This window comes from Papio anubis, chromosome 5 (assembly GCF_008728515.1).
Source record: "Papio anubis isolate 15944 chromosome 5, Panubis1.0, whole genome shotgun sequence".
NCBI lineage: Eukaryota > Metazoa > Chordata > Mammalia > Primates > Cercopithecidae > Papio > Papio anubis.
Window position 1 is genome coordinate 39,514,281 of NC_044980.1, and position 15,171 is coordinate 39,529,451.

General features: G+C 36.5%; 1 protein-coding gene across 2 annotated transcripts in view; it reads right to left on the reverse strand.

Annotated features, from left to right (window-relative positions):
• Positions 1-8,369: 8,369 nt before the first annotated feature.
• TTC33 (tetratricopeptide repeat domain 33) overlaps positions 8,370-15,171 on the reverse strand; it is a 40,767-nt gene continuing 33,965 nt past the window's right edge. For both annotated transcript variants that reach the window (XM_009208331.2, XM_009208332.4), the window contains one exon: positions 8,370-10,388. In XM_009208331.2, coding sequence (XP_009206595.1) covers positions 10,035-10,388 — 354 coding nt within the window. In that variant the 3' untranslated portion in view covers positions 8,370-10,034. The remainder of the gene's footprint in view (positions 10,389-15,171) is intronic.

Consider the following 15,171-nt stretch of genomic DNA (forward strand, 5'->3'; position numbering starts at 1 on the left):
TGCAAGTCACCTACAAATGGATCCCCATCAGGCTAACAGCAGACCTCTCAACTGAAAGCCTATAAGCCAGAAGAGATTGGGGGCTTATGTTCAACATCTTAAAGAAAAAAATATTTGGCCAAGAATTTCATATTCAGCCAAATTAAGCTTCCTAAGTGAAGAAGAAATAAGATCCTTTTCAGATAAGCAAATTTTGAGGGACTTCATTTCAGCCAGATCTGCCTACGAGAGATCTTGAAAAGGAACACTAAACATAGAAAGGAAAGACCGCTAGCAGCTGGTACAAAAACACAAACACAGAAACCACTGTCACTATAAAGCAACCACACAAACAAGCCAATATAATAACCAGCTAACAGCACAATAACAGGATCAAATCCACACATATCAATACTAACCTTGAATGTAAACAGGCCAAATGTCCAACTTAAAAGGCACAGTGGCAAGCTGGATAAAAAAGCAAGACCCAATGGTATGCTGTCTTCAAGAGACCCACCTCACACATAATGACACTCACAGGCTCAAAATAAGGGACAGAGAAAAATCTACCAAGCAAATGGAAAACAGAAAAAAGCAAGGGTTGCAATACTAATTTCAGACAAAACAGATTTCAAACCAAAAAAGACAAGGAAGAGCATTACCTTAATGGTAAAGGGTTCAATTCAACAGGAAGACCTAACTATCCAAAATATATATGCACCCAACACAGGAGCACCCAGATTCATAAAGCAAGTTCTTAGAGACCTAAAAAGAGACATAGATTTCCAAAGAATAATAGTGAGAGACCTCAACACTCCACTGACAGTATTAGATACATCATCAAGGCAGAAAATTAACAAAGATATTCCAGACCTAAATTCAGCACTGGACCAAATGGATCTGATAGACTTTTACAGAAGTCTCCACCCAAAAACAACAGAATATACATTCTTCTCATTGCCACATGGCACATACTCTAACATCAACCACATAATTGGACATAAAAACAATCCTCAACAAATGTAAAAGAACCAAAGTCATACCAAACACACTCTCGGACTGCAGTGCAATAAAAATAGAAGTTAACACAATGAAAATCACTCAAAACCATAAAATTACATGGAAATTAAACAACATGGTCCTGAATGACTTTTGAGTAAATAATAAAATTACAGCAGAAAGCAAGAAGCTCTTTGAAAATAATGAGAACAAAGATACAACATACTAGAATCTCTGGAACACAGCTAAGGCAGTGTTAAGGGAAATTCATAGCACTAAATGTCTGACTCAAAAAGTTACAAAGATCTCAAACTAACAACCTAACTTCACAACTAAAAGAAATAGAGAAGTAAGAACAAATCAATCGCAAAGCTAGCAGAAGATAAGAAATAACAAAAATCAGAGCTGAAAATCAACAATTCAAAAACATTCAAAAAATCAAAGAATCCAGGGGTTGGTTTTTTGGAAAAAATTAATAAAACAGGTCACAATCTACAGTAATTAAGAGAGAAGATCCAAATAAACACAATTAGAAATGATGAAGGGCATGCTACTACTGACCTGACAGAAATAAAAACCGCCACCAGAAACTACTATGAACACCACTATGCACACAAACCAGAAAATCTGGAAGAGATGGATAAATTCCTGGACACATACACCTTCCCAAGACTGAGCCAAGAAGAAATCAATTCCTTGAACAGACCAATAACAAGCTCTGAAATTGAATCAGTAATAAATAGCCTGCCAATCAAAAAAAGCCCAGGACCTGATGGAGTCACAGCCGAATTCTACCAGATGTACAAAGAAGAGCTGGTACTATCCCTACAGAAACTATTCTAAAAAATTTAGGAAGAAAGACTTCTCCCCAACTTACTCTATGAGGCCATCATCAGCTTAATACCAAAACCTGTCAGAGGCACAACAAAAAAAGAAAACTTCAGGCCAATGAATATCCTTGATGAACATCAATGCAAATATTCTCAACAAAATACTTGTAAACCAAATCCAGCAGCACATCAAAAAGCTAATCCACTATGATCAAGTAGGCTTCATCCTCATGATGCAAGGTTGGTTCAACTTATCAAAATCAATAAATGTGATTCAGCACATAAACAGAACTAAAGACAAAAAACCACATGATTATCTCAATAAATGTAGAAAGGCTTTTGATAAAAGTCAACATCCCTTCATGCTAAAAACTCTAAATAAACTAGGTATTGAAGGAACAAAGCTCAAAATAGTAAGAGCCATCTATGATAAACCCACAGACGACATTATACTGAATAGGCAAAAGTTGGAAGCATTCCCCTAGAAAACTGGCACAAGACAAGGATGCCCTCTCTCACCACTTTTATTCAACATAGTATTGGAAGTCCAGGCCGGAGCAATCAGGCAATAGAAAGAAATAAAGGGAATCCATATAGGAAGAGAGGAAATCAAACTATCTCTGTTTGCAGATGACATGATTCTATATCTAGAAAACCCCATAGTCTCAGACCAAGAGCTCCTTCAACTGATAAACAACTTCAGCAAAGTTGCAGGATACAAAATCATTATACAAAAATCACTAGTATTCCTATACACCAACAAGAACCAAACTGAGAGCCAAATCAGAAAGGCAATCCCATTCACAACTGCTGCAAAAATAAAATAAAATACCTAAGACTACAGCTAACCAGGGATGTGAATGGTCTCTGCAATGAGAATTACAAAACACTGCTCAAAGAAATCAGAGAAGACACAAACAAATAGAAAAACATCTCATGCTCATGGATAGGAAGAATCGATATCATTAAAATGGCTATACTACCCAAAGCAATTTACAGATTCAATGCTATTTCTATCAAACTACCAATGACATTCATCAATGCTATTTCTATCAAACTACCAATGACATTCTTCACATAACTAGAAAAAAAAAATATTTTAAAATGTATATGGAACCAAAAAAGAGCCCAAATAGCCAAGGCAATCCTAAGCAAAAGGAACAAAGCTGGAGGAATCACATTACTTGACTTCAAACTATACTACAAGGCTACAGTGACCAAAACAGCATGGTACTGGTACAAAAACAGGCACATAGAATAATGGAACAAGTAGATAGCCCAGAAATAAGGCCACACATCTATGAGCATCTGATCTTTGACAAAGCTGATAGAAAGAAGCAATGGGGAAACGACTTCATATTCAATAAATGGTACTGGGATAACCAGCTAACCATATGCAGAAGACTTAAGCTGGACCCCGTCCTTACACCATATACAAAAATCAACTCAAGAAGTATTAAAGAGTTACACATAAAACCCAGAACTATAAAAACCCTGGAAGACAATCTAGGCAATACCGTCCTGGACCTAGGAATGCGCAAAGATTTCATGACAAAGACACCAAAAGCAATTGCGACAAAAGCAAAAATTGACAAATGGAATCTAATTAAACTTAAGAGCTTCTGCACAGCAAAAGAAACTACCAACAGAGTAAACAGACAACCTACAGAATGGGAGAAACTATTTGCAAACTATGCATCGGAGGAAGGTCTAATATCCAGCATCTATAAGGAACTCAAACAAATTTAAAAGAGAAAAACAACCCCATTAAACATGGGCAAAGGACATGAACAGGTACTTTTCAAATGAAGACATACATGCAACCAAAAAGCATATGAAAAAAAGCTCAATATCACTGATCATTAGAGAAATGCACATCAAAACCATGAGATACCATCTCACACTAGTCAGAATGGCTATTATAAGAAAGTCAAAAAAAAACAGACGCTAGCTGGTGAGGTGCGTAGAAAGGGGAACCCTACACACTGTTGGTGGGAGTGTAAATTAGTTCAACCATTGTGGAAAGCAGTATGGTGATTCATCAAAGAACTAAAAGCAGAACTACCATCCAATCCAGCAATCCCTTAACTGGGTCCCTTTACCCAGAGGAACATAAAGCATTCTACCATAAAGACACATGCATGCAAATGTTCATTGCAACACTGTTCACAAAGACTTGGAATCAACCTAAATGCACATCAATGACAGACTGGCTAAAGAAAATGTGGTACATATACAGCATGGGATATTATGCATCCATGAAAGAGAATGAGATCATGTCTTTCATGGGAACACGGATGGAGATGGAGGCTATCATCCTTAGCAAACTAACACAGGAACAGAAAACCAAATACTACATGTTCTCACTTAAAAATGGGAGCTAAATAATAATAACTTATGAACACAATGAAGGAAACAGCAGACAACGGGGTCTACTTGAGTGGGGAGGGTGGCAGGGGGGAGAAGAGCAGAAAAGATAACTATAAAAGATACTAAGCTTAATTCCTGGATGATGTAATAATATGTACAACAAACCCTCATGACACGTGTCTATCTTAGTAACAAAGCTTCATATGTACCCCAAACCTAAAATAAAAGTTAAAAAGTAAAATAAGCTTAAAACAAAAAGTTAGGGGATCAGGTGAAAATATGAATAACAACAACAAAATTAACATGAAATGGATCATGGACCTAATCATAAAAGTTAAGCCTATAAAACTTCTAGCACAAAACAGAAAATCTTTGTGATTTAGGAGTAAGGACAGGTTTCTTAGCACACAAAAAGCACAACCATAAAGGAAAAAAAAAAACCTTATAAATTAGACATCATCAAAATTAAAAACTTCCACTCTTTAAAAGGTATCACTAAGAAAACAAGCAAACTGCAGATGGGAAGATAATATACACAATACTTACAGCTCATGAAGGACTTCTATCCAGTAGAAAGGAAAACTCTTACAACTCAATAATAAGATAACTTAAATTAAAAATGGGCAAAATATTTGAACAGGTACTTTCCCAAAAAGATAGAGAAATGTCAGATAAGCCTATGAAAAGATGCTCAACATCATTAGGGAAACGCATATTAAAACCACAATGAAATACTACTACATATCCATGAAAGTGGCTAAAATTTAAAGGACTGACAACATCAATCATTGACAAGGATATGGAAAAACTGAAATTAATTTAATACATTGCTAGTAGAAATCCCATATGGTACAGATACTTTGGAAAACAGTATGGCAGTTTCCTTTAAAGTTATGTATAAACTGGTCATAAGACTTAGCAATTCCATCCCTAGGTATTTTTTTTTTTTTTTTTTTGAGACGGAGTCTCGCGCTGTGTCACCCAGGCTGGAGTGCAGTGGCAATCTCGGCTCACTGCAAGCTCCGCCTCCCAGGTTCACACCATTCTCCTGCCTCAGCCTCCGAGTAGCTGGGACTACAGGCGCCCGCCACCACGCCCGGCTAGTTTTTTTTTGTATTTTTAGTAGAGACGGGGTTTCACCATGTTAGCCAGGATGGTCTCGATCTCCTGACCTCGTGATCCACCCGCCTCGGCCTCCCAAAGTGCTGGGATTACAGGCTTGAGCCACCGCGCCCGGCCCCATCCCTAGGTATTTACATAGGAGAAATGAACACATATGTCCACACACAGAATTGTGATTTATGTACATAGCAGCTTTATTCATAATAGATCAAAACTTGAAACAACCTAAATGTCCATCAATAAGTGAATAGCTAAACAAATTGTGGTATATCCATATACTAGAATACTATTCAGCAATAAAGACAAACTTATTACTGATATGCACAACAACATGGATGAATCTCAACATGGATGGGTTTCAAAAGCATTATGCTAGGCAAAAAAAAAAGTTAGACACAAAAAGATTGCATATTATATGGCCTATTTATTTCAAACTCTAGAATTCTGAAGTTAAATCTAATGTATAGCCACAGAAAGCAGACAAGTAGTTGACTAGGGATGGCTGTTGGGATGGAGGGGAACCAACCGCAAAAGGGCTTTAGAGAACTTTTTGGGTGACGGACATATGCTATATCAGGATGGTAGTGGTGGTGAAGTGGGTGTTTACATTTGTCAAAATTCTCCCAACTATAACGTTAAAATACTTGCATTTTATTATTTCTAAGTTATACTCATTTACAAAAGTTAATAGAAGTGAACAGAGGATATCCTAATTCGTTTCACATTCTTCCCTTCCAGTCCAATCTAGAGTCAACAATGTGGTCTGTCACAATTCCAAGTCAGCAGACCTTTTAAATATCCTGAACAAATATTTACTTGTTGCCTTGTAATTAACACTACTCAATTTCAATAGAATTTCCATTATTTAAAAAAAAAAAATCTAAATTAGGAAAGAATTCCCACATTTGGTTTTTAATATATCTCATGCTTACTTTGAAATATAATCTGCACTAGTCTTTGTTAAGGTTTGAGGGAGTCATAAAATAATGTCCCTGTCCTCTCCTGACATCTGAACCACTTGAGACACAGACAGATGGAGATGCAATATATTAAGTTTATTGTTGAAAAAGGCTAGGTTAGAGGATGTACTTTAAGTTTATGCCAACAATAGCCACCGGATATTGAACTCAGAATTAGACAGACCTGCTCACTAAGGCATGGGCAGTTCTGCACAAGCACAGATCTCCCTTTGCAGAGGCAAAGAACTTTCACTGCAAGGTTCACAAGGTGGCTGGTAAGAGACCATACCATAGGCTCTCTGCAGTTATGACAAATCCACAAAAGGGGAAAAAGAGGCTAGCATGCCCAGTTCTATATCTTAAACTGCCTCCTTTCCTGGTGAAGTGAGAGGAAGAGATTAGAGTTCCTTGGTAAATGGATAGCCTAAGAAGCACTGTGAGAGGAAGCCATCCCCACCCACCGCTACCTTCTCACCAAAGTAGTTCATGTATAATGCATATTAGGGCATGATTCATGTTACACTAGCTTTAGAGCCACACTTCTTCTTCCAAAGTAACCATATTTAATTGCAAGTAGCTAAGATAAATGACTTTAGGGATAACCTCCTTTATTTCATTTTATTATTTTTTATAATTTATATATTTCAGTATCTTATTATTGGTTTGAAAAACTTACTTCCTCAGTCCCAAAATTCTTTATCAAATACATCAGTTTAATAATAATCTCTAAGGAAGAAGAAAACACATTTAAGATATCCATTGATTTGAAGATAATTATTATGGAACTATGATTCTTATGTCAACTCAAAACTCATTTAGATATTGATATATGTATCATGAAATCATAGCTCAGTATGGCTGGTCCAGAGTCACTTTAGAAGGGCTTCTGACTCAAGGAAATTAAAAGAAATGATTGTTAATTTTCTTAGTGCTGGGAAAGGCAGTGAAACAAGCTTTTGAATCATTATGTAATTTTCAAACAACTAAAAGGGCTATACTGTTCAGTTATAATCATCAAAATTCTAGCTGAGACAGAGCTTTTAAAAAATCTTTATAGTTTTACCATGCAGCATCAATTCAAAAGATTGTCATACTGAAACCACTGCCATAAAATTTTGTATGTAGGCCCCAGCTGCAGTAGATCTGGCTCCTGTGATCTATAACTTGCACAGCTTTTCAATGTTTATGTAGTATCTGTTAATAAATTTAAGATAAATACTCTATAACCAAACAGCCTGTTTTCTAGAGAATGACATATGATTCTTGTGTTATCAGGCATGGTCTGGATGTCTAGACACTCTGACTAACGACTGTCTATGCCATACAATTCTCAAACAAGAATAATGTAAATTACAGTCAATTTAACTTGAACACTAGTGTTATTTCAGAAAGTATATTAAACATCTATATCAATATCATGAACATCAATTATTTCTCTTCAGATTCATAAAGATTTGTCATTAAAATTAACAAGCTTAGTCAATGTTTGTGTATCAGTATTCACATCCTTGTATAAAATAATGGGTACATTTTTCTCTTCATGCATGGAAGAGTATGAGCTAAAATAAGCATTCTTGGGGGCCTGCAGAAATGAGCTGCCTTCCTTCTTCATAACTTGCTGTTTCTTTTTCTCCTCTATCTTATGTCTAAACTAATTTATGTCTTATATCTGGGTAAGAAAGAGACTAACTTGGCTTACCACGCCAATACAGAGGAAAAACTAGGTTCTTATAACAGGGCCTAGCGGCCACATGCATTCCATCCTGAGTCTTGCCTCTTTGGGGCTTGAGGAATAGACCCTGTCAAGAAAAATCCCACTCTCTCTCCTACAATACTAGAAGCAGAGACTTCTTACTTTCAGATAAGGAAAGGAATACAAAAAAAGTTCTCCTTTTTTAAAATCAGAGGAAATTGAGGTTAAATATCTCCAAACTAATTCAAGTTTTTCATAGAAATAGCTAGCGTTTACTGAAATAGCTAGCATTTCTTCATGTGTGAGGCACCATGCAAGGTACTTTAAATATATTATGCTCATATAAGAAAGATATTAAGTAGATGAATCTAATTTTTCAAAAGCTAACAATACAAAATAATAGGAAAATCTTCAAAATGCAGAAAAAAACTATTTATTCACAAATTACACAATAAACAAACATCCATTATGCAAAACAATATACCAAATGTTGAGTACTCACTTCTCTGGATACCTATTTACGTTTTGAGAATGTTCTTTATTAAACAAAGTAAAATAACATATTTTTTGGAGCACTCTGAAACTTACCTCTCTAACCAGGGCTAATTTTCTGATGATATAACTTAAGGAAAGAATATTCTTTTCAAGGCAAATGCTAATTTCTCCAACTCTGAAAAGAGATATGCATTCCAATAAAACAAAAGTTTTAAAAACCATCATCATAAAAAATGTAGATCATTACTTACATGCTCCAACATTAGTAAGATCTTTAACATAAAGTGGGCTACTTTCATCTCTAACAAAGATAAAATTAATACACCTATAGTATCTTCCTGAGTGTCAGAAGTAACGGAACCCAACAGGTCTATATTATTGTACTACAGTATATGGTATAAAAATAATAGTTCAGATTAGCAATGACCGTATTGGTTTGTGAATGTGATTGTGGCCTTTCAATAAAATATTTTTTTAATATAGCCTTCTCAAACTCATGAGATTGTACTATAAATCACATTCCATTTTCTATGTCTTTTGTGCTTAAGTTATTTATTCACTGGCACTCTAATAACAGCCCTACTTTTTTATTTTTAGAAAGATATAATTAGCTATTTAAAATTGTAATTATTTTTCATTTCACTGAGTAGTTTCAAAAAAAGTTATCTAGAAAAGTAATTCCCAGTCATCAAATTGAAAGATACAAGCAAGAAGTAAGTTGTTTCCAGGGTTTTTAAAGCTTTGTAAAATAAAAAAGAGAAAGTATTGGTTTTGACTAGGATAATATAGCAGTACAATTGTCATTAACCTATCTGTAAAAGCCATTCATTTAAAAATGCATATTTTTAAAATGACTCGTTTGTGGTAAGGGGGATTACTTACTGTAACAATTAAAAAATAAAACCATCATTCTCATATTTATCAATACTTCACACTTTTACCAAATACTGAAGGAAACAACTATCATTGTTATAACTTCAAAGTCAAAACAGAAACACAAATCAGAATTAAAAGAAACTTCAGAAAATGTTCAGAATGTACACATTTGCGTGCATTTTCAACCAAACTTTCAAAGATTCCACATATGACCAAATGACAACTTTGAATCAAAATGAATGTCAAAAATATTCAAGCTTTCTGACAGACTTACTCTAATGAAGCAAGAAAAAGACAGCAAATAGTAAGAGCAGTATATTTCTCAGAGGGAGGGAAATCACATACTTCCTTTATCATACAACAAAAGTTGAAACAGCATTTCAGTAACATTGATCAAGTTATTCACTATTCAAGAATACATTTTTCAAGTTTTGTCTTTAAAATGTATTCATTTACATATTCAGATTAAACTAAGTTTATTAATCAAAAACCATTTTACTCAGAATTTTAACCTTGAGAAATATAAATCATAACTTATTAAAGCATATTCCAAACACTATACAATAATCCTGCCATTTTAGTTTTTATATGCCTCATCTGAAAAACGTTATTTTACAACCAGGAGTTCTCCTATCTATCTCCAGAGTAAATGTCTCTATGTCAAAACTTCAAGAGGCAATCAAAGATTCAAATAATCCTATGCATACTGCTTCATCGGGCTTTGATAAAAACAGAGCCATCTGGTGGTGTAGCACCATCCTCCTTTTCAGTTACAGTCTCTACAGCCCCAGAAGCGGACACAATAACCATTGTTTTATTTGATGAAACTGTCTTCTCTTTCTCAGCAATAGCTGCACACACAGCAACAATCTCATCACTTTCAAAGTCATAGTCTGGAATTGACTTTGGTGAAAAGTGTGTTACTTCAGCTGGTGCTTCACTTTTTTTAATCCTCTGTGCCACCTTCTGCTGCTCCTGGAGTGTTCTTGCCCAAGAGAGGTCTTCTTTCCATATTTCAGGGTTCATTGGATAGATGTGAAGGGCTACTTGAAAACTTCGAATTGCCTAGAAAATAAGGTCAGAGTTTTTTGTTTTGTTTTTAAAAATTAGTATGTTTAATATAATCCTGTGTGTTTGTGTACGTATATACTGTACACATACACATCCTAATGCATTATTTTAATGTACTAGAACACAAAAGATGGAAGCTACGGTGTTGCCCTAAGCACTGGGAAAAAAAATTATAGAAGACTGAAAGAAAGTGACTGACAATATGCTTATGGAATAAAAGCCATTAAAATGGGAGTACTCATAATAGGGCTAAAGATAAAGCAAATATATTGTCAGCTTCTGTAGACCAGTAAGTATGTACATTTGGGGATTTCCCGAGCTAACCCACAATCACAAAGGTACCGGGAGTGGATATCTTTGAAGTTAACAGTTTAGATCCTAACCATGCTAACATTTATTGAGTGTTTACTACATTCTAGGCACTAAAGATTTACATGTATTGGGCCAGGCACGGTGGCTCACACCTGCAATCCTAGCATTTTGGGAGGCCAAGGTGGGCGGATCACCTGAGGTCAGGAGTTCAAGACCAGCCTGGTTAAGACGGTGAAACCCCGTCTCTACTATAAATACAAAAATTAGTCAGGCATGATGGTGGGTGCCTATAATCCCAGCTACTCAGGAGGCTGAGGCAGGAGAATTGCTTGAACCCAGGAGGTGGAGGTTGCAGTGAGTTGAGATCACGCCACTGCACTCCAGCCTGGGCAAAAAGAGCAAAACTCCATCTCAAAAACAAACAAAAAGAAGATTTACATGTATTAACTCATCTAGCCTCACAATAATCATACAAAGTAGGTATGGTTATTGTTTTCAGTACTATTTTAGAGAAGCACAAAAATAGTAACCAAAAGTATCAGCTAGGAATTGGCAGAGCTGGGATGCAAATTCAGGCAATCTGGCTTCAGAGTCCATTCTCTTATTCATTATATTATACTGCTTAGTCACAAGAACTCCACTACAGTGTGGATAAAGGTCAACCTCAGTACTACCGACATATTTGGCTGAATAAGTCTTTATTTTGGAAGGGCTGTCCTCTATAATGTAGAATATTCAGCAACATCCCTGACCTACACTCACTAAATCCAACACAGTTTCCTTTCCTAGTTGTGATAAACAAAAATGTCTCTAGACATGGCAAATGTTCCCTGGGGACAAAACTGCCCTCCAGGTGAGAACCATTGGTCTAAATCTATTATATGTTGTTTTCTCTGAGTATAGTCTCTGGATAGAAGACTCTCATGCAAACAGCTTAGTTTCAAGATTGCACGTAATCGACCAGGCACGGTGGCTCACACCTATAATCCCAGCACTCTGGGAGACAGAGGCAGGCGGATCACCTGAGGTCAGAAGTTCAAGACCAGCCTGGCCATGGTGAAACCCCATCTCTACTAAAAATACAAAAAAATTAGCCGAGCATGGTGGTGCATGCCTGTAATCCCAGCTACTCAGGAGGCTGAGGCAGGAAAATTGCTCGAACCCAGGAGGCGGAGGTTGCAGTGAGCAGAGATCACGCCATTATGCTCCAGCCTGAGCAACAAGAGCAAAACTCCATCTCAAAAAAAAAAAACACACAAACAAAAAAAGACTTGCACGTAATCTACAGATATACAATCTAATCAGCCCTTTAGAGAAGTCATAAAGAAGACAGATACATGATGGCTCATGTCTGTAAATCTAACTCTTTGGGAGGCTGAGGCAAATACATGAATCACTTGACACCAAGAGTTCAATGACAAAACCCCGTCTCTACTAAAGATTCAAAAAAATTAGCTGGGCATGGTGGTGGTGCCTGTAATCCCAGCTACTCAGGAGGCTGAGGCAGGAAAATTGCTTGAACTCCGGAGGCAGAGGTTACAGTGAGCCAAGATCGTGCCACTCACTCCAGCCTGGGTGACACAGCAAGACTCTGTCTCAAAAAAACAAAAACAAAAACAAAAAAACATAGAGATAGGTATATATAGCAGTATTCGGCTGGGCACAGTGGCTCATGCCTGTAATCCCAGCACTTTAGGAGGCCAAGGTGGGCAGATCACGAGGTCAGGAGTTCAAGACCAGCCTGGCCAAAATGGTGAAACCTCATCTCTACTAAAAATACAAAAATTAGCTGGGCGTGGTGGTGGGCACCTGTAATACCAGCTACTTGGAGGGCTGAGGCAGGAGAATAGCCTGAACCAGGAGGCAGAGGTTGCAGTGAGCTGAGGTTGTACCACTGCACTTCAGCCTGGGCGACAGAGCAAGACTCGGTCTCAAAATAAAAAAAAAAAAAAATTAGCTGGGTATGGTGGTGTATGCCTGTAATCCCAGCTAATCTGCAGGCTGAGGCAGGAGAATCACTTGAACCCCGGAAGCACAGGTTGCAGTGAGCCGAGATGGTACCACTGCACTCCAGCCTGAGCAACAAAGCGAGACTGTCTCAAAAACAAATAATAAATAAAAATTAAAAATTAAGGAACCATGGGAACTGTGCTTTATATGTTCTTAATATTCTAATAAAAATCCTCCTATACAGAAGTGTTAAAAAATAAATACCTCTTCATGGCATAAAGCTAATGCCTTAGGAAACATTAAAAGGTATTTTACTCATATTTACTAAAATTTTAAAACAGCAATAAAGCTCACCCATTTAAAACATACAATTCAATATTCCGTTACAAAGCCATTACCCATAATCAATTCTAGAACATTTTTATCACCCCCAAAGAAAATTCCATACCTACTGGCATTACTCCTCATTTCTCCCCAAAACCCCAGCTCTAGGCAAGCATTAATTTACTCGCTATCTCTATGTATCTGTGTATTCTGCATATTTCATATAAGTGAAATCATACAGCCTTTTATGTTTGGTTTCTTTCACTTAGCATATTGTTTTTAAAGTTCATCTGTCTTGTAACAGGCATTATTTCTTTTTAATGCTGAATAATATTTCATTGTATGGATATACCACATTTTGCTTATCTATTTGTCAGTTGATGGCATTTAAGTTGTTTCCACTTCTTGGCCATTTTAAATTATGCTGCTATGAACGTTTGTGTAAATGTTTTTGTGTGGACATGCGTCTTCATTTCTCTTCGGTATAAAGACTGGAACTGTTTTGTCATATGGTAACTACATGTTTTGTTTTTTTCAGGAACTGCCAGACTGTTTTCCAAAATGGCTATAACATTTACATTCCCATCAGTAATGTACGAGGGCTCCAATTTCTCCACACCCTCAGCAATACTTCATATTGTCCATCTTTTTTATGATAGTGAATGTGAAGCAGTATCTCACTGTGGTTTTGATTTTCATTTCCTTGACAAGTAACAATGTTGAGCATCTTTCATGTGCTCAATAGCTGTGTGTGTATCTTCTTTGGAAAAATATCTTTTCAAATCCTTTGCCTATTTTTAAATTACATTATTTTTCTTTTTGTTATTGAGTTGTAAGAGTTTTTTATATAGTCTACATACTAGACCTTTATCAGATATATGATATTTTCTTCCATTCTGTGAATTGCCTTTTCACTTTCTTAACAATAACTTTTGAAGCACGAAAGTGTTTAATTTGAAGTCCAATTTTTATCTACTTTTTTCTTTTGTTACTTGTGCTTCCAATGTCATATCTAAAAAATATTAATATATTGCTGAGTCCAAGGTTACAAAGATTTACACCTATGTTTTCTCCTAAGAGTTTTATAATACTTTTAGTTCTTATCTTTAGGTCTTTCTTTGGTTTTGAGTTAATTTTTATAGCCAATGTGAAGTAAGAGTCCAATGTCATTCATTTGCATATGGATATCCAACTGTCTCAGCATCATTTGTTGAAGACTATTCCTTCCCACATTAAATTGTCTTGACACCCTTGTCCAATTAACTGTAAAAATGTAGGTTTATTTCTATACTTTCAGTTCTATCCCACTGATCTATATATCTACATTATGCCTATCTAAGTACTATACTGTCTTGATTACTAACGTTTTCATATTTACTAAATTGAAATATACATATATATTTAAAGTAAATCCAAAGAGCTGCAATTACATTTTTAAATTTAAGATAGTTTAAAATCTCCCACAAAACAAAATGGCAGAGCAGTAACATCAGCAAGATGGCAGAGTGGGAAGCCCTGGACCCTCCTTCATTCAACAAATACACCAATTCAGCAACAATTCACAAACAAAATTCCTTTGTGAGAAATCCAGAAACTAACTGAAAGGCTCCTGAACCCTGGATGAATAAGAATCCAGACTCATCAAAGCCAGAAGGGAGATTCAGGACACCCTCTCGCCAGAATCCTACTCCCAGCAGAGTCCCATAGGATTGGGAAGAATCCTGCAGCTCCCAGCTACCCTCAAGGGAAAGAATGAGTTGGTGTAAGTGTTCAATGCCCCAACTTCTACAGTGGCTACCAAAAGGACTGGTTTCTGTCTTGCCTGTTTTTTGGACCACTGGTAAAACAAGTCCTACATAATCTAACCACCTACAGGAGACCAGAGATAATGGAGGCTTGGGAAGAGTAGTTGCCCTATCTGTTCCCCCAGCTCAGCATAGAGTGAAGAAAATTCCCAGCCCCCAGATTTTGCCTACGGAGGAAAAGAACTGGTCCACACTGTGTCCAATGCCCCAGTTTTTATGGGGACTACCAAAAGAACTGGCTTCTGTCTTACCTGTAGTGGACTACTGATAGGATTTGGCAAAATCCAGCTGCCTGGGGGCTAACAAGAACAGAGAAGGATATTTGGGCTAGAAGTTGCTATTATCCCTTCCCTGAGCTGGGCACAAAGTTTAAGTGGACAAAATCA